We start from the raw sequence: 20,118 nt of genomic DNA, 5'->3' as shown, positions 1-20,118 counted from the left end.
TATCTTTCCATTTGCAATTACCTGGGATTTTCAGGAACCTTAAGACTTCTTACGATTTTAGATTTTAGCTTGCTTTTGCACAAAATAACGTATTACTTCCTGCGTTTTTGCCCCAAAAATAAAAGCTAAATGGACTGAGAGAGAGAGGGAGCGAAAATTGAGAGAGTGAGAGTGCGTATGTGTGTGTGTGTGAGAGAGAGAGAGAGAGAGAGAAAGAGAGAGTGAGGGACAGAGAGAGAGTGGGAGTAAGACAGAGAGAGTGACTCCAAATTGGGTTCTGGGTCACAGGAGGAGGTGTAAGTGGACTGAAGAGGTGCTAATAACCAGAACAGCATGACAGATGATGATAAGTGAACATAAGAACATATGCCTATAGAACATATGGCTTATTCTCTCAGATACAGTTAGATGGGGGGAGGGGTGTTATATTAGTTTTATTATGAGGCCCAACACCTCTGTGCCATCTGCACAATGAAGCATCTTACATTTTTACTCATTAGCTTTACCAAGTGTTTGTTTTCCATACTTTAATTACTTATCTTAATTGGTTGCATATTATAACAGAAACCTAACTGAAAACTACAATTGCCTTACAAAACAATGGCCAATGGCAAAATTCCAGAACGTGACACAGTTCAAATTTACCCAGTACTAAAAGGCCTGCCTGCTGCACACGACCGCTCTGCATCGACTCACCTGTCAGTCACTTCCAGGCCGTTCCAGCAGAGGGAGTCATTGAGCGCGACGGCCTCCCTGCTGCACAGCGCCTCCCCTAGGCCACTGTAGAAAGTGCTGAAGCTCCTCAGGCTGTTGATGAACTCCCTGTGGCAAGGACATAGAGGAGTCTGGTGATTCTTTTGTCAGCAGAAAGAGAGAGAGAGGGAGAGAGAGAGAGACCCTTATAGAAGTCCCAATCCCTTTTCAGAAGATCCTCCTTCTCTGTCATGATTAATGGCTGACTGGAGATTCTATATGTACTGTGATAACCATCTCTGTGGCTGAACCAGCAGCATACATTTTCATATGTAAGCTCCAAAGCCACTCTAAAGTATAACATTTCTTGATTATATACAAAAGTCTTCAGCTTTGATTAATCATTTGTAGATATGTTAAAACCGCTCAATTAGAGCAAATTACTCAGCTAATTAAGTAATTAAGAGCAAAGGTTTTAGTCATAACCAAAACACAACTATCTAGGAATTGCACAGGACCTCAAAAATGTTTGGCAGTTGCCATGTCAACACTGAAAAATATTGTAGCGCATGCTAAATTGGTACCACGGTCCATCCTTCCCATTTGAAATTAAGTTGAATCAAATGAAAGAAGCTGCTTTGTTATAAGGCTACATAACAACAGCTTTCTTTGTGCTGGAAACTACCAGCAAGATGTAAGTTGTGGGCGTCAGTGGTGTGTATGCGTGCAGGTGTGTGTACATCCACGTGTTATGTAAGGGATCAAGGCTAATTACATTTATCCTAAAGTCACTCAATAATTGTTGTCATTTTTTTATTCTTATCTGGCATTAAGTGCGTGAAATACCTGCAGACCTTGTGCAATGAAGCGGAACTAAGTGGCAATTTACTGCCCTGGCACATTGCCACAAACAAGTATTCAGTGCTGTAAAAGTGGGTCAGCTGGGTTAGCCATAATGCGCTACGTGCTTTCGGGAGTTCCAATGTGACACCGACACCTCAGTAGAAGAGTATGTTGATAAATGCATAAGGAGTGCTCTAATTGATTCATAAAAGTGGGCTTTTGCACATACACATATTTCAATTCGGGGAAAAACACCATTATCTTTAGTCCATGAAATAAAGCATTATTGTTTCAGCTTTTTCAAATGGACTTGCGCATTTGACTTTATACATTTAGCCAAGGTCCCTCAATAACACAGCTAACATGAAGAGAAATCAAAAGTGCATTTACAGCATGTGATTCCTAAAGAGTCACTTAATGTTCTCGTGAAGCTCCGGTCCTCATGATGTGACTCTTTTTGTCAGGAGCAGCCATTTGCAAGCTACCTGCAAAGACTACAATGAAGAACCATGCGAGCAGAAGGTAGGTTTGCTGTTAGATGGCCGCCCTGATGAAAAACTTTGAAGGGGTCACTGCAGTTGTAAGCGGCTGAAATTTTGGATACTCCTAATGCTTTCAGAAGCACCCCTTTCTGGCACACGAAACGCTGCTTGTTTTGTTAAAAATGACCTTCACCCCCGTAACATCCACGTGAAATTTACTTATCAATACTCCTAAGGAACCTGAATAACAGACTGCCACTCTAAAATATTTGGAGCACAGCAAACATGAAGGCTTGCCCTACATGCGGGGCTTGGGATTAATGATGTCTGAAAGAACATGCTCCTGGCAAGGTACAGCATTCTCAGCTCATCAACTCTGCAACATCCAATTCAGAATTAAGCTTTCAACCAAAGCTTTTAACCAAATCTTAGCATAAATCGTGAAGGTCACTGTAGCTTATGCTGATGAAATATAATAAAGGTCAGACACACACACTTACGTACATACATACATGTTCAGAATATGCAACATCAGGGAAAGGGAAGAGTCAGTACACAATAACGTATTGTAAAGAGTTCTACCTGCGTCGACCGGCCAGGGTCTCTTCCGGGTCAAAGGGCACAGGCTGTTGACCGTGGGGCATGGGAGCAGGCGGGGTGTGGCCAGGAGAGGGCACTGCTGAGCGCGAGACACGCTGGGGGGAGCGTGCGCACGTACTGCTCACCTGGACGAAACAGGAGAAGAAGAAAGGTGAGGCTGTAACGCACCGCACATTGACACGCCCAGAGTGCTTTGCTTCATCAGCATCAGGGCTGGGCAACTTGGGTGCTTAACTCTACTTCAATTCAGTCAGTTGAAGAAATGAATTTAAAGTAAGTTCATTAACTGAAAAATACCCATAACGCCTCTCAGTTAATTAACTGAACTTCAATTCATTTCCCGAATAGTCTGAATTTGCACAGAAGTGGCCCCAACCCTGATCGTCATAGACATGTGTCTTGGGTCAAACAGCACTAACATTAACATTAACAAAAACAAAATTAGAAAAAATGGCAGGAACAAAAAATGAAAACATGAGACAGCAAAAAAAATGTTTTACTCAGAAACGTTCACAGAGGCACATTGTTTTTAATCCACGTTTGGTTTTAGAACCTGTTATTTCTTTATGAAGACTGTAGCCAGACCCATGTAATAGGGAAAATCTGTAGTGGTTTTTATCCAAGGTATTAGTATACACAGCAGCCCCTTATAAGCAATGCAAATGAGGTCTTATCTTTCCTCATAAAGATAAAACATATTGTTTTTATGCGGGACAGCACAATAATAATAAAAAGTCCTTGTGTTTCGGAGATAATGGGACCAAAACAATCTTTTCAAGTGCAATAAAAATGCAAATGCTCGTTAATGATTGCGGGTTGTTTAATTTCCCCAGGGGTTCAATTCAGGGCTTCATTTTGCCTCGTAATGTTAATGGCTAATTGTGCCCGGCTCCCCAAAGACAGCGTGTCCACATCCTCCCTGCCGAATACCGACGCAAAGCGACGGAACCGGACCATCGGAGCTGGACTAGGCATGCATTGGAAAGTAAGGAAGCACGCACGCGCGCGCACATAGACACATGCACATACGCACACACATGCGCAAACACATGCACAAACGCACACATTCACACAAATTACACACAGGAAATTTGGTTTAAATTGCACCTCAACACCAATCTTAAAGACCACTGTTCCTTTAATTAAGAACTTGCGACACTTTGCATCAGGCAAGTCACGAAAAGTGCTAGTCTAAATTAAGAAGTAAAAGTCAAAAGACAAAAATTTGAAAGATGAATCGAGATGCAACTCCAGTTGAGTGCACTCTGTCAACAATGCTCCAAAGCCTTAAGATCGCAAGCTATTCCCCAGATAAACTACAGGCCTACAGCTTTACTCTGACTTTACTATGGCTCCAGGGGAATCTTTATAAGCCTCTCTGCACTGTAATCCACAAGAGCGCCATCCAAGTGATTCATTAATTTTATCCTGAGTAATTTATTAATGTATCTTGTGTCTGTGGTCCCAAAGGTGATGATTAATGCGATTCTGACTTTTCTCCATTTCCAGATAATTTTTGTCACAGCTTATGAGTTAAGCTCTCACTACCAGTGAATCAATATCCCCCAAAGCTGGACAGACAAAACTAAGAAGAGCGTCTTACAGATAAGAGAATTCACAGCATGGTGTCCTCAAACACCTGCATGTTATTAAAAGTTCTGCATTGCAGACTGAAACCCAAGTCAACAGGCTCAGGAACAGACAGAGACAGCCAGACAGACACACACACACACACACACACACACACACAAAGCCCTTTCAATCACATTGTCATGCACAATGTATCTACACTAACTCACTCCAAACTCTCCAGGTTTCTATCCCAATCATACACACACAGTTCTGTTTAAAGGTCTAGGAAACTAAAATCTGTGAATTGTTTTTAGTGTTGCTTTAGTGTTGTTTTAATTTTTTTGTGGCATTCACAAATGGATCAGAAATATTTTGAAATTATTATTTTTTAATAAAAAATAAAAATTGTATAAAAGACTTCACTGAAATTGGCTTCCTTTCCCCTTTGGCTAAATGCCAGGTTTTCGGGGGCGGGGTTAACTGGGTGTTAGTTATGCAACAATAACACTAAGCCAATTGAAACCCTTCCTACATGTAATATGTACATGATATTAAAATGTTAAGCCACAAATTAAAAATGTTAGGCCATGACAGCCAACATGGTTTGTCATGGTTTTCTTAGGGTGATTTTAAAGGTATAGTCAAAATTGTTTGGGAAATTAGATTTTTGGCTAACCCATAGTTAGACAATAAGATCAATATACATCTTATCCTTGTGCATCCAGTGTAGAAATGTTAGGCAATATCTATGGGCTGTATGTTAACTGTGCTAACACTATAAATGGCTTCATAGGGAAGCAATGTTAACTCTGCTAAGTTAAGTGACAGAAATACAAGTGTGAACTGGGGGTTGCCAGGTTTGCGTGTCACTGACGGTGAACTTTCAATTCTGCATTCAAAGGTACTGCATACCTGGCAACCTCAAACTCACGCTTCAAGAGGTGCTGCACAGCTACTAATCACTTCACCCAGGGAATGGATACATGGTTTTTAAGTCAATTATAGTCCTGAATTTAGCTGCCTCTAAAACAACAATCAGTTTTTATTTTTACTCGTAAAATACACGCAAGATACGAGTGTAAATAACTCTGCTTTTGGAAATGCTGGAAGGTGTATTTCCATCACTAATTAGCAAAGCTAACAACGCTTCTATCTGCAGCCATTCGTACCGGTAACACGGTTAGGATGCAGCTCGTACATAATTCTCATAATTTTGTACTGGATGCACAGGGATGAAATTGGTATCAATCGCCCTAACGATGGGTAAGATAGCCAAAACGTGAATTTCCCGAAAAGTCTGACTATCCATTTCAGCGTTTGGTTTCTGTGAACTGGTTTCTCTGCGTTTCTCTGAGCTCAGAGGATTTCAGGATTGACTTAATTATGATGAATCATTTCTCTGATACGGCCGATATTACTTGGCTCACCAAAACACAGCAACAAAACATGAATATTTTATTTCTGGCCAGCATTTGCCTTGTTAGTCTTTTGAAATGGATGCACTGGGCCTATACTAAAATAATTAACATGATTTTTGAACTTCAGCACCGGCTTGCAGTGGGGGCTCTTCCTCTGTTTCAATCCCGAATTAACAGCCCTTTAAACTGAAGTATGTCAAGAACATTCATTGATATTCATGTGTGATTTTATCACTCTTTTCAAGTTAGTTATCATCAACAAATACTGTAGCCTAAATGTTTTTTCTCCCTTGTCCTGGTAATTATGCAGTTTTCCCTCTAAATCGCTTACAGCAATATGTAGTGTGGATCTGCTGGCTAGATAGTAATTGGTGTAATTATTTTGTAATGTCTTCTTTTAGAGGCTCAGAGTGCTCTGTAAGGGTTTTTTCGTGCAAATATTATCCTGGTTTAGCTTCCTGATGCACTGATTACCAGATCAATGAAGATGTAATTTAGGATGTATTTTAGAATAGGATTCCCTTGGCAAAATGTTCAAGACAATTAGAGTAAGAATTATGTGTGTATATATATATATATATATAGTTTCCCCTCTAACATCTAGCTTTTAGCAGCTTTAGCTTTTATGGGCATCCATGGTGGGAGGTTCCCAGCAGCGGCATACTGTACCACAAGCTGAGATGATTGCTTATGGATGTAAATGTTCACTAATGTTCAGCTTGGGACTGCACGACTGCCTTACATTACTTTATGTACACCTTGCTATAATATTTTACAACTTATATCACATGTAATAGTTGAATATGATCTGTCATGTCAATATTCTTATCCAGTTTACGTACATACACACATTGCGCTTTCACACACATAGGAGAAAGTAAGCAAGTGAGAGAGACAGAGAGAGAGAGAGAAATGTGCACCTACTGCCAAAGACTCCCCCCCTCAGCCAGGCCCTGAAAGTGTGTGGAAGTTGTGCGATGGGGTGATGGGGTGACGGGGCGATGTGGTGATGTGACTCACATGCTCACACGACTCAAATGTGTCTTAAACAGTGACCCCCCCCCCCCGCCTCCCACCACTCTTTCATCGAAAGCCCTTTTATTAGAGTCTAAATGACCCATCCGTCTAATTAGATTTTTATACCCTATGGTAGGGATTCAAAGTGACACACACTGCAGTTCACTGCAGAATGGGGAGAGGGTGGCCCCGTTCCTCCATATCTCCTGACAGGATCTCCAGCAGGCTGTTTCTTCCCAGGGATGGGCCTGTGTGTGTGAGGGGCCTGGCAGCACCTGGGCACCATTGCTGTGCCATTAATCCAACATTAAGTCTTCATTTTAACAGGGAGGATGTGGTATGGGGGGTGTGTGTGTAGGGGGGGGGGTGCAGGGGGGGCTTCCTGGATGCCTGCTCTTTAGCCCTGGGCTTTCATTTCAAACTCTCTCTCCTGCCCCCCCTCCCTCCGTCTCTCGTTTCTGCACAGTAACTGGTAAAAATAGAGCTTCATAAATCATGTATCCTCTCACAGTAAGAGCAGCAAAGAAAGAGAAACAAAGAGAGAGAAAGAGAGAGAGAGGAGAGGAGATGTAGAAAGATAGAAGATGCACGGAGGTGGGAGGAGAAATAGTACAGTAACAGAGCTGTTAAAGAAAGACAACTTAGGCTAGGAGATGAACAGGATGCCGATGGGTGAGAAAGAGATCATGTTGATCAATTCATTTTTCATGAAAGGATCAGTGTTTACTGAGAGGATAAATAAACAGGAACTCTGTTTTTTGTACAGGAAACCGTGAAATAATCTTCATTCAGCAGAGCGAGAAGGAGTGCACAGTTTCTACAGCTGCATACCTCTGAGCCTTTTCCTTTCACACAGACTCAATTCGCCTGTGACCTCTGCCATCCTGGGACAAGCCATTTAGGTGGTACAGGAGAGGTCAGTGATAAAAACAGATGGTCCCCTAACGAAAAACTTCCTTTTCATCCTTTCATACGCACAGAAATGCGCGTTCTCGCAGCCCTTTCAAACTGTACATCTAACGTACTGAGCAGCACTCGTTAAAATGCAGTTTGTTTTTCAGTAACGAAGATGTAAGACATCCCACAAGCGTATTCTTAACAAATCCGTGTGTACAAAGAGAGGAGAGGTGAGAGAGGGGTTGAGTGAGGGGGTTGAGCGAGGGGGTATGGCTACATTCATAAAAGATCTGTACTTTCATTAAGTTTGTATTCATGCTTACTAAAATGAAAGCAATCTATTCCCATTTCAAATGGGATGGCAGTGAAGTATGCAATGCACCAAATATTTTTTAGACCCTGCATAACTTTACACAGCATATTTCGTTACACAGTCAGTCACATGTGAATACTTATGAATATGAAATCCCCACTACCACACTAAATTGCTTGGTCTCACCACCCCATAACTCTGACGACAGCAAAAATGTTCCTTCTGTACATGATGTGACGGATATTTAATTCCCATTTTCTCATATTAAGTGGAAACCTGAGAGAAAACCACACAAGTGGCACTTTGAAGTGAGCGGGCGTGCCCGCAGACTCAGGCAAACGGAGCCCCACTGCTTTATTAAACAATGCGGAGGAATTAGGCTTCACACCGGCGTCCTCATTAATCAAACTTCAGGGGATCTAATAAACTCCTCAGAGCCATAATCAGCACGCACACGCCGCAGAACCCTTAATTAACGCATTCAACCAAGCAGGTAAAAATCAGTTTCAAAGAAAGTTATTTTTTGATGAACGTGAACACAGCACACCCACACACACACACACACACACACACAAATTGATAAAGATGTATTCAGTGAATCAATTACGCAATTATAAAGCGTATCAGAGTGAAACAAACACTTAAGAGCATGTACACACGTACTCACGCACACACACATATCCACGCACACACATACCCGCACTCACACACACACCACACACACACACACGCACACACACACACACACACACACACACACCATACAGCACACACACGCACACACACACACACACACACACACACAGCTGAATGACTCAGGCCAAACCCTGCTTAAATAAATAATGCCCAGTGAGTGAGGAACTCTGGCCCCCAGTGGGAGATGTGAAAAGTTCAGTACAATCCCAAACAGGAAGAACAGCAACCACAGCTACCCCAGTGGAAAGTGCTAAATATTTAATGACTACTTCCCCCCGACTAGAAAGGCATGTAGGATACCTACTCAACTGTTTGATTGGAGTTTAAATGTGCTAGACCTCACTTGGAGGCTTTTACAGCACAGAGAGAAGGTTTCGCTGCAAACTAAGCCAAGGGGCTCTTTCCAAGAAGCTCAGAGGTTAAATGCATTTCTTGTACGGCACGACATGCTACTGGGCATGTTTCTCTGCATTTCTTTCTTGTTCTTTTATAAATTTGACTCCCAACATGGGACTGAGCATCTCCAATCCCCACTCCAATTTTGGAACGGCCAATCATCTGCGACCGCAGCCACGTTCACGCTGCGAACCCCCACTGGCGTTTCGGGAGGGTGAAAACATCCACGGTCCTCCTCCGAAACACGCGGTGTTACCAGCTGCTTCTTTTCACACCGCAGGCTGCAGCTCAGCTCCCACAGAGTGGAGTACAAGGAAGACTCCACTGCATTCATATGCAGCTTTTGCGTTCAGCCCACTGGCGCCCGAGCGACCAACAGGGGTCATTATATGGCGAGGAATGCCGATCCCTAACCGACAGAACCTTGCCATACCATAGGCGATGCAATTGCCAATTGTGGGTCGCCCTGGGGAGCTACCGGCCACTGTCAGCACTGGCACAGTCCAGATTTCATCCGAGGGAATGAAACTCATCCATGCATGCCACGATTGTGCCTTAACCGACTCAGCCACCCAGCTGCTCCCATTTCTCTGCATTTTTGAAAAAAAATCAATGTGTGGCTCACATTTAAAGTCACAGACATTGGGTATGGTGACACACACGCACACACACACACACAGGCACACATTGGTGAGGACGGTCCGTTCGTTACCGTGGTGACGAGCCGGCCGCGGGCGGCGAGGGCGTGTCTGAGGGCCAGCCGGACGAGCGCGGGCAGCCGCAGCACGGCGGCCTCCATGTCCCCCCGTTCGGCCCGCATGGCTCCGTCCAGCGCCCCCAGCCCCTCCACGTAGCCCCGCCAGTGGGGCTGCACCTCGCCCGCCCCGCCCAGGCACCCGCGCATGGCCGCCAGGCAGGCGGCGCGGCAGGGCGGCGCCTCCATCAGGCCCCGGCAGCGCGGGCAGTACCACAGCCGCAGCAGGGCGCGCCCGCACTCCCGGCCCAGCCGCAGGTGGTCCGTGGTGTTCACCACCTCGATGCCCAGGTTCAGTGCCTGCAGGAACACTCGCGTGGCCAGCAGGGGGCGCGACAGCCGCGTCATGGCCAGCTTTGGGTAGGGCCCGAACGCCCCCGCGGCCTTCCAGGCCCCCCGCAGGCACTCCTCCGAGACCGCGCCGCCGCCACCCTCCCCGACCGCTAGGAGGCGCCGGTAGGCCAGAGGGAAGAGGCGGGAGAAGAAAGAGGACACCATGTCGTCCACGCTGGAGTCGGAGCCCAGGATGTAGAGGGAGATGTCCAGGAACAGCTGGCCCACCGCGCTGTTAGCTCCGCCCCCCAGGCCCCGAAACTCCTCCCTCAGCATCAGCAGGGTGGCGTTCCGGCCGTGACGCAGCACCATCTCGAAGGCCTCTGGGGGAAGCAGAAAAAAACAGCCAACATGTAGCAAACGTCCGGGATTCAGTCAACACCTGTCCATACTGCAAAGAATGTTTTTGCCGTCAACAATTATATTGACGAACCCATATGCCCTGGATTCAATCAACACAAATGTGTGTGTGTGTGTGTGTGTGTGTGTGGAGGCGTGTGAGAGGAGAGAAAACAAGCACATAAATTACATATGCAATGTGTTACTTTTATTCTTCACTAACAGGCCAGTAAGTTAGTTGTTACAGGAGAAAACTTGTCAAAGATAAGAACAAATGTTCATTTAAGCTAGGCCGTACTTTCATCAATGCTATAATTCCTCATTCAAAATGTCTTACACGCAAATCCAATGTAGGTACTCTAAATTCAATCACATTGCCTTATTTATAAAACAAACCTGTCTCTACAAGACCGTTAAATATACTGTAACTGGACCCGACAACCACAAAAAACACATATTTACAGCAAGGACTATGAAGGTCCAGCTTTGAGTTTTAAAGATTGAAAAGGAGAGAGGGAAGGGCTTCTTATCACACTACAAGCACAAGTCTCACTGTGACCTTTCCAAATAAACATTTAAGCATATTTCAAGGGTCTTAGGGACTTAAAAGCAACATTTTAATATTGATATGAGTCACAGGAGAGGAGCCGGTGCCTGCTTGAGATGTTTAAGAACATATTTTGAAGAAATAAAAAGTGAAAGAAGGAGGGAATGGCTTTGAAAAAGGAAAATAATCAGATGCTTTTTTAAACGACATAGAGAATGTTTTGAACCAGTAAGAGAAGTCTTATCAGCAAGTGGCAAAAAGGCCAGATCAGCCAAATCCTGACTGTAAATAAGGAAATTCATTACAAAGGATTAACTGCCACAAAGAGAGCAGTTTTTTTGGGTAGGCTACAGGACCGAGTTTTAGTGGTGAGAAGACTGTGTCACTACAGGCAGGACACGTCACATTAACTTGCCCTTTTTGCTAAGTAGACACCAATACAGGGCGGCTTTTGAACTGTCCACGGTTGATGTGCTACGTCGCCTGAGTACTTAGCTAGACTCAGTAAGCACCCTTACCTGTGTACCTTTACCTGAGTCTTCCGCCAGAATGTCCTGCTTTGTGTTCACCATTAACCAACCAGCAGTGTGTGTGTGTGTGTGTGCGTGTGTGCGCGTGCACATGTGTGTGTGGTGGGGAGCAAAGGAAGGGGGGTGGCTCTAATTTGATTTCTGTGTTCCAGCTGTGCCACAGCTCCTCCTCTGTCTGTGATCAGTGGGTACAGTGGGAGTCTGACAAAAATGGTGAGAAAATGGAAGCAGGAAAGAATGAGCTGGGGATCACACACACACACACACACATATACACACACTCAGAAACATACACACACACACACATATGCACACAAACACACACCCAAGTGATTTTATAGGTGTTTGATTTAGTAGTATATGGGAGAAGCAGTGACAGAAACACAGTGTAGAGCTTATAAATTCCTTCACCATTTCCTGGGACCGCTTCAGAAAGAAAATCATGAAATTTAAGAAATAATAACTACTGTTTCACTTGCAGTCTTGACAGAGAAATCGGTTTGACTGGATAGAGGGATGGGCTTTTTACACTGTAGGAAGAATGCCGGCACTAGCTGGGGCACAGAGATCAGGGTAATAATCCGTGTCTACCCATTTTCCTTTGTCTCCCTTTCATTTCCTTATGCACTATGAGGATCGGGTGTCTCCTAATGGAGGGTCTGCTGTTTTAGCTACAGGGACAGGCTATAGACCGGGGAAATGACTCAGTTCATGGGAGAGGCAAGGTCTGGTAGCCAGGTCGTCTCCGTGGAGATGAATAATGTATTTTTCCCCGTGAAAATGTCCGGTGAGGCACCGGGGAGAGAGATAACCTGTACCTGGGCTGTTTGGAGGGCGATCCTCTCTCCCTTCAGATGCTTTCGATATTTTTTACTTCTCAAGAACCGCGTTAAGAGGCTTACCTCAGCCATCTACCTTCAGTCTTCTATTGAGCTCAAAAACACGTATAGTATAAGAGATCTTATAGTAAGGTCAGTGGATGTGATGTGCATGCAGAAAAAATGGAAAGAGAAGAGAAGAGACCACTTGTAATTTGACTGACAGACGCTCAACAGACGTATCTGCCGAATGCCACAACCTTCTGCTAAAATACCGTTTGACAGTATTGTTTAACAAATTCAAAAAAGTATTCAGCTTGTAGCAGACCAGCCATCAACTAGAGGAGCCACGTTTAAGTGCAGTCAAGCATAAATGAAAGGCATTCGATCCCAAAGATTAAATTAAAACCAAGGTGCCAAAAACAGAAGAAAAAAAAACTGCAGAAACAGCTGGAGAGATGTAGTGCATCAAGACTGCAAATTCAGCTTTATATGCGTCTGAGCAACATAGATGTGGGGGTGGGCTCATATTGATATTAATATAAAAAAATCAACTAATAGAAGAATTGAGCCAGAAAGCAACATGGATTTGACAGAAACGGTGTCACGCACCAGGTATGGTCAAGCTGCTACTGTCGCGCCAAGTTGGGTTTCAGTTTTCGCACGCACCCGACGTTAGCACTGAAAGGACCAGAGTCGCTCCAGAGCTTGGCCTCGGCGAGGGAAAAATGCAGCCATGTTAATCACTGCTGCATCAATCAGGGGGTTCCTATGGTCATTATCCCCCCCCCACCCCCATCCACTGCAGAAATCATCAATAAATTACCCATGCAACGAGACTAATCCATTTCCCTGATGGAGTGTCACCTCTAACTGCCACAGAGACAGATGCAGGTCTCCTTTCCAACTGTTCTTGACTGCTGCAACAAAATAAATAGATCCGCTCATGTTTACAAGAAAACTGTGTGTGTGTGTGTGTGTGTGTGCATCTATATATATATATATATATATATATATATATATATATATATATATAAATATATATGTCTGGTATAATGGTAGCACCTATATAACTACAGTATTTTTCTTATGTATTTCTATGCATTTAAATGAATACGTATTGATTTGGGCTCTCAGGTTCTGTGAATGATCCCTTCTCTCAGTAATTACTCTCCAGCAGCAGACATGACAGCACCCAAATAATCAGCATTCTCGCTGTCCTGATACGTATGTTAACTTAATGCTTCATTTTAAGGGGGGGGGAGCAGGTTTGTGGGGGGGTGAGGGTTGTATATTTCCAGGAAGACAGCAGGCAGACTTCTGGTAAGCCCAAGATAGCATCTCTGAAACCACAGAGTCATGGGGTGGGAGATACTGGACCCGGCATTGAGTTACTCACCACAGTCATCTGACAGACACACATACGGCAGACCCACACAGGCAGGGGGAGGCCTGGGAGCAGGGGGGGGGGGGGGCACACGGACGCATGGACAAACACAGAGGACAAACAGACACGCTTATACAGGGGAAGGGTTAGGAGGAGGGAGAAAACCATGGACAGAGAGAGAGTGACATACAGCCAGACAAACACACTCATATAGGGGAAGGGTTTGAGGAGGGAAGAAACCATGGACAGGCAAACAGAGAGACATATAGACAGACAGACAGGGACATAGGGACAGAAGAGAACACACTCTCATACAGCAGTTATAACTGTCCCACAGCTGGGATGCTTCTGGTTTTGGAGTTTCAATTCACAGGTTAATTTCCTTCTCTGTCCCTGCTAGCTATCTGAGTACTAATACCTCTCTGTGCTAAACAAAGACGTGTGTCTTCTTTAACACATTTTTGTAACTCATTCAGAGTGCGTCTGCTTTGTGTACACTGAATTTGCCCCAAGTGGAAGTCTTCAAAATTTTTAAGCCAAACATTGTCGAGTCTTGAGTCTCACGTGAAGCCGAATTTGATCTTGAAGACACACGCTCGGCCAAAGCGAAGTCTCCCCCCCGTTTGGTCTCAGACATGGCGCTGGGTTCGCTTGATCGTGCATTACCAACGGGGAATAAGACGGGAGCGAGCTCTGAAGAAGAGCTCAGGGAGGGGGGGGAGCGCGCCGGAGACGGCGCTTTGAAGCTGAAATCAAAGGCAGCGGGAGGAAAGTGGTGCCGGCGCTGACGCAGGAGCGCAGCTCGGGAAGAGCCTCCTGCATCGCACATACCGATTCACAAAAACCACCCCGCACCGCGGTCACACTCACACACCACTCTTCTTCTTCTTATAAAAGAAAATTAAATTAAATTTGCACCCGACGTGGAGGCCTAGCAGGTCCAACTCTCCACCTTCATTTGGGAATGCTCAACTACCAGCAACTGGCAATTCATGAAAATGTGGTGTTGACAGGCTGCTAAACTCTAGTATAGAGTCGGAGGAAGACCTTTCACATGCGGCATTAACACGCAGTCCGCACCTGATTGCCCAGCGGGGGTCCCGAGATAGTAACGTAACGCGGGCCCCTAACCGACTGAACCCTGGGCGGTGCGATCGGCGATTACGCATCGCCCTACGGAGTTACCGGCCACAGCCGGCACTGGCACGATTCCATCCAGGACCGTGGGGACAAAACCGTTTTTCGCAGCGCGGTTACGTTCACAAAAGCCTGCACTGCACAGATCAAGCACAGGCGTAAGGTTATAAAGCATGTAATAACGACCACTACGACACTACAGGCTGCTTAACGCAAGTAAAGCTCGCAACATCTGTGAGCTGCGACACAGAGCTTTAATGTGCGACACAGACAATGTTTCGATCCCTCAGGATCTCCACCAGGTTGACAGCTTGTCAGTTTTGCACAATAAAGGTAGTGTTGGAGCTCACGAGTGTTGCAAGCTTTACATGCATTCCTCATAGATCCCTAAGCTCAGTACCTCCACTAATTAGGATGTGCGCATTTTTTTATTACTATAAGCTGGTTAACATTTATCTATATTTATGACAAATATTATGATGTACTGTGCAGCACAACTATCATACATACATAAGTTATTTCAAGTAAAGCGTCATCCGTCATTTTAAATGGGTCTGCTTCCGAAATGCACGCAGAAATCCACTCTGAACACAATCAGTAATAATAGAGATCTTCTGATAAGGTTAATGAACCGAGGGCGAATGAGAAGTCTGCGGCTGTTAGCAGTGAGGACATTAGAGAGGGATAAAAGATGGACTGAAAAGAAAAAGGAGCACGGGGCTATTAAACATTTTTGAAGGTCTGGAAAAAGATGAGGGGAGAATGAAAGAGGGAGGGAGGGAGAGAGAGAGAGAGGGAGAGGGAGATGTGGCTTTGCATGCAAAGAGACACCAGAGAGAAAGAGACGAGAAAGGAGAGAAGGGAACGTGGAACATGATGCATCTCCCTGCAGTACCACTAATCTGCCTTCCTTTTCTTATCCGTCATTTCATCCGGCAGGTTTTCATCGTTACGTATTTCAAGCACAATTATCCACTGTCACTTCTGAGTGCAGAGAATAACGCCACACCATGCACATGGAAGAGGTGTTAAGTACAATGTCACATATAATGTACGGTGCACAGAACAAAATGCTCCTTCTCTCAGAACACAATACTCATCCTCTCACTGGAAAAGCCCTGATGCTTCTCCCCTGTGCTCACTCACAGATGGAACACACCGGGCTGATAAATGAAAAATCAGTTTGCGTGACACAGCTCAGAACGCACAAAGCAACGGGCAGGCGGTGAAGGCTGGCTTCAGCTCGGATTTGGAGCGAAGGCAGGGGCTAGCTCTGGAAACTCACCAATGTGAGCTTTGGGGTTCTGGAACTCACCAGGGTTGGGCTTTGAGGTTTTGGAACTCACCAGGTTTAGGCTCTGGGGTTCTGGAACTCCCTGGGGGGATGGTTGGAGTTGTGGAGGGGGGGGGGGGCTTTAGGGTTCTGGGACAAGCTGAGGTGGCCTCTGGGGCTGTATAATTTGCTGGAGTGGGCTTTGTGGTTCTGGAACTCTTTCCCCCTTAAAACAGGCATGGCACACTTTCTTCAGCTCCCTCGTTTAATTTCTCTCTCCCCCGCTTTCCTCCCCCCCTCCTCCCTCTCTCCCCCCTGCTCTCACCCTCACACACTTTCTGATGCCGCAATCCATCTATCTAAAATAAATGTAAAAACACCCACTAGTGAAATTAAAATAAATGTGCTGTTTGCCAGGAACAATAGGAAACACAGCGCTCAGCAGGGTAATTAATCTACAGCAAGGACTTGTCCCCCAATGGTCTGAGCACAGCTATCTCTCTCCTCTGCCCTCCCATAACCCCCCCCCCCAAACCTCCCAACCACCAGCACCCCCCACCCCCGCACCGCCCCCAGCCGAACATTACCTCCCTTGGCACGGCTCGACAAATCATTTTACACTCCGGATTTCTGTCAGCCACACAATGCGAAGGTCCTGCTTCCTTTAATCAAGGCACGTGCTCAGGTGGGAGCTGCCCTTTCTCACCCCCTTTCCTCTTACTCACCAGGTCCCTCAGTCCCCCGCTCCTCTCAGCCCCGCCACCTAATCATCAGTTTATTTCCCCGCTTCGCCGCCGCACCTGCGGTACGACGAGCGCTCCTGCGCCAAAATGGCCGCCGCGCATCTCCCCCATGCGGGTGCTACACGGTTGTTAAGGTGAGTCCCAACCCCTCCCCCCCCCCACCCCCACCCCAACCCACCCCACCGGAAAAGTGCTTTGGGACCGTGAAATGAAAGGCGCTATACAAATGCAATCCATCATCGGCTGGCAGCCTCCCCCTCCAGCTCCCCCCCCCCCCCCAATCCCCGCTCTCCCCACTCTCCACTCCCCGGTCCCCAGGCCCTGGTGATGAATGGGCCAGTCCTGCCGTCTCAATGCCCACCAGCAAAAAAAAAAAAAAAACCCTCTAAACTCCACAGGTCCACGGGGGAGAGAGCAGCTTAATTAATCCATTACAGCGAGAGAGCAGAGGACACTGAAGGATTCTGGGATTCTGGAGCAGGTGTGAATGCAGTACCGGTACAGAAAGGCAGGGGATGCCGCAGCTAACGGAGACCACAGGTGTGTGAGTTTGGCTTCTGGGACGATCCAGGTGAGACACTGCAGGTAACAGGTAACAGGAAGGACAGCTGTGTGTGTGTTTGTTTGTGTTCGCTGTATGTGCAGCCATCCCGATAAAAATGATACTTTCCAAAAATAAGATGCAGGGCAGAGCAAACGAAAATGAAATGTGCTTGCTAATCCAACCCGCCCCCGCCCCCCACCCCCCTATATCCCCCCACCCCCCTATATCCCCCCACCCCCATCTCACATGGACCTTTCCCTACCCGCTGAGTGCGTATCAGCACAGTGTTTCACAGCCTATACGGAGGCTTGGGTGCACTGCAGAGAGTGCATGTGCCTGCAGGGTTCAGAGACATTAGTGAGCACGGGAGCACGTCTGAGACAGAGGATGACGTCAACCCCTGGAGCCTCATTAAGACCGTGATTAGGTTTCTTGGCTGGGGGACCTTTGATCTTTAGCTGGCCGGGCTAATGGAAGCCCTTTGCTGTGCAGTGCAGCCGGTGAGGGCCGCGGTTCGAAACTGCGACAGACCTTCTCAAGCTGCGCATGCACAGGCGTGCCACACTGCCACATAGCGCTCCATAGTGCAGAGCTACGCTGGGTAAGACTGCAAAATAGTGAGAATTGATCTGCTGTCCCTCCGCTGCCCTGCTCACAGTGAAACACTACCTGTCAGCCCTTAAAGAGCCTTAGGCTCCACCGTCACACGTACAGGCTGGTGTCGCACAACAAGCTGCTCGATATAAACCCCTGTATTTACATTCATTTATTCACGGTTCAGACTCAAAAGGTGAAAACTTCTGAACCCCCACATTACAGGAGAAGTGAGGCGGCCGCAGCGGGCTTGGAGCGGAGAGACGATTGGGCATGAGAAACAGGAAACCACAGACGTGGGGTAAAAAGACAGAAAATAAGTTTCAAATGAGAAAGGAGAGAGTGGGAGAGAGAGAGAACTTCTCCCATCTGAAATCCCCCCCATGACCTAAATAGAATGACCTGGAATAGGAAAAGGGTAGAGATGGAGAAAGAGGGATCAGAGAGAGAAGAGAGGAAAGTGAGGAGTGTTTTTTTACTCGTCCAACAAAGCTAACAGGGGCGCATTGTTTTCCAGGTCGTTCCTCCATCCCTGTCCGGGATCTGTCCTGCCGTGGCTCTGACACGGGAGGCTTGGCATCCAGCACATTCACCCATGATCCTTTGATTAAACACCATCACCAGCATTGAGCTCACTGGTGCCCTGAACCTCACAACACAAACTGTATTCATACGTTTGTATTTAGTACCATCTCAATGCATTTGTAGGTCTATAGCGTTATTCTTTGGAATTAACCCTTTAAAAAAATGGCATGATGAAAATTTGCCCCTGAGCAAGCTCTGTTGCAATAGACTACATGTTGGAAATTGTACACTGTAGGCGTCAAATATACAAGTAAAATGCCATTTTTTAAACACAATACAGATTTTAAGGCCACAAAGTTTAGCAGAACAGCTTCTGAAAAGTTGGAGATTCCTGCCAGGGATTACCGACGCCAATTCAGCATGGATATGAATGTTCTTGCTCAAACTGGTTTAAAAAAAGGCCAGAAGCCAAGGTCACACATGCTCTTAATACATTTTTGAGAAGTTCCGCCTTACTTATGCATAAAAACCCGTCTTCATTTCCATAACCCATAATTGGGTTAATCTTGGTTATGTTAAGGGCTTTTTCAACATTTAATTTCAAGAGTTCATATATTATGACTTTTGACTATTTTGGTCTTTGAGCAGAGCACTGAAAACATCAGAATATGCACACGCACGACATTTTTGATATTCTGAATTTTTTAAACACCCAGGCTGACATATTCCCTGTAATTACTTTAAAGCATTATTTATTCAAAATTATATAAAAAATAAAAAAAAACATTACTGCATACAGAAAAGGGAGAAGTAAATTCTTAAAATTGTACAATTTCTTGCTCATTGGCATTTTTAAGTTGTGTCTGGAATAGAGGTTTCCACAAAGAAGAGCAAGGTCAGCTTGTCCTTTCACTATAAAAGTCTGTCCTTTGGTAACGGCCAGCACCTCACAGTTTTAATTGAATATGCGCTTTTCTGCTGACAAGTACCCTGGAGACCTCCTATGTCAGGGAGGACAGAAAAGCACCATGTTATATGGACAGGAGCCTGAAGGTTAGCTTCTGTTTTCTGAATATGTGCAAGTCTTCTGCGTGCCAATACAGATGCCAAATTTGCCATATGCCCTCCAAATCTCTGACAGTGATCATATGCACAGCCAGGGTTGCCATGGGCAACCATGTATCACTGATTCAGGGAGGCTAACAGAACAGGGTGCTGCTGAGGGTGACCATGTGTCACTGAGCGGGTGAGGCTCACCCAGATAAACAGACAGAAAGCGCAGGCCATGAACCAACACAATATGACCCATCTACGCCAGGGAATTCTTTCTCCATCACCACACACAGTACTACAGGACAGAGCTAGCACTGGTTGAGAGAGAGAGAGAGAGAGAGAGAGAGAGAGAACCAAGCTCTTTTTGAGCCCTCAGACAGTCATCACCACCATTTCATAGAGCTGGTGTTGAAATAAGTCTCATCTAAAGAATGATTTAAAAACATGCTCACAATCTCTACAGCGACAACACTTGAAGAAAAAAACTACAGAAAGCAAAGCTTGTGATGCAAATGAACCTTAAATATCCAACACAGATAAAAAGGTATTCTGCACCAGAGAAAGTGAGCATCCGCTGTGACAGTGATCCTAGTCTCAGATCACTCTGTGATCAT

At 45.7% G+C, this 20,118-nt stretch overlaps 1 protein-coding gene across 1 annotated transcript in view; it reads right to left on the bottom strand.

Moving 5' to 3' along the window:
* gpc3 (glypican 3) overlaps positions 1-20,118 on the bottom strand; it is an 82,525-nt gene that overhangs the window by 30,685 nt on the left and 31,722 nt on the right. Inside the window, exons 3-5 of the mRNA XM_035408236.1 lie at positions 9,640-10,337; positions 2,601-2,743; positions 697-822 (exon numbers count right to left, since the gene is read on the bottom strand). Of these exons, the coding sequence (XP_035264127.1) occupies positions 697-822; positions 2,601-2,743; positions 9,640-10,337 (967 nt within the window). The remainder of the gene's footprint in view (positions 1-696; positions 823-2,600; positions 2,744-9,639; positions 10,338-20,118) is intronic.

This window comes from Anguilla anguilla, chromosome 3 (genome assembly GCF_013347855.1).
Source record: "Anguilla anguilla isolate fAngAng1 chromosome 3, fAngAng1.pri, whole genome shotgun sequence".
NCBI lineage: Eukaryota > Metazoa > Chordata > Actinopteri > Anguilliformes > Anguillidae > Anguilla > Anguilla anguilla.
This window is presented reverse-complemented; position numbering and strand designations above follow the sequence as displayed.